At 51.1% G+C, this 775-nt stretch overlaps 1 protein-coding gene across 1 annotated transcript; it reads right to left on the reverse strand.

Moving 5' to 3' along the window:
- Positions 1 to 3: 3 nt before the first annotated feature.
- LOC107735404 (fin bud initiation factor-like) lies at positions 4 to 644 on the reverse strand (the record flags this gene model as incomplete). The annotated part of the gene is made up of 1 exon (XM_016547095.1): positions 4 to 644. A coding segment is annotated over exon 1 (369 nt), but the record flags the coding sequence as incomplete, so codon positions are not given.
- Between the last annotated feature and the right edge of the window lie 131 nt (positions 645 to 775).

Below are 775 nucleotides of genomic sequence, written 5' to 3' on the forward strand. Positions count from 1 at the left end.
GGTCGTCTCCCGTCTCAGGTATTTCCCATAGCTGTCCTCTCCGTCTAGGTCGAAGGAGATGCTCTTGCCGATGCCCTCCAGCACCCGCGCCGCGTCCTCGATGTGCCGCTTGATGATGATAAAATCGTCCCGGATCACCGAGTCCTGGTCCTCGTCCAAGGTGCATTTGCGATTGTCGGTCATTTTGAACAGCATCTGACATTTCTCGGGATCGTCGTTTTCTTCATAGTTGCCGTCCGGCACGAAATAATGATGAAAAGTGCCGTTGGACATCTCCGGGTGCAGGGGTCCCGAGAAGAAAGCACCTCCGACACGCGATGAGACCAGACAGGCTATCAGTAGGAACAGAGGGGAAGCCATCATACTCATCATCCCACCTATGCCTTATCACAGTCAGTTGTACCTTCAGCTCTGCTGTTCAAACTTTAGACAAGCCCTCCTGCTCCAGCCCCACGCATGTCCAGAGCGTGAAATGCCGAGCAATCCCGACACGAAAACAGCTAAACCACACAGAATCGTCTGCGGTTTGAGATTGCAAATTTCCTGTCCGCTTTCCTGCCTGTGTTTTTGGCTAAATCAACAGGAGTGAGCCACATAGACCCTCGCCGCGTCCTTGCTTGTGGCTGTTTCAACATCTGGAGCGTTCAGACTCTGCGCTAGGTTTAGATAATAACCCCGGTCAGACTCTCAAATTACAAGCCCGTCACCCCTTCACTTAAAAGGCTGCACACATTACTATGGGATGATATTAGACTCTAAATGATTAATAGATGCA

Source organism: Sinocyclocheilus rhinocerous, unplaced genomic scaffold (genome assembly GCF_001515625.1).
Source record: "Sinocyclocheilus rhinocerous isolate Xijiao unplaced genomic scaffold, SAMN03320098_v1.1 C36032326, whole genome shotgun sequence".
Taxonomy (NCBI): Eukaryota; Metazoa; Chordata; class Actinopteri; order Cypriniformes; family Cyprinidae; genus Sinocyclocheilus; species Sinocyclocheilus rhinocerous.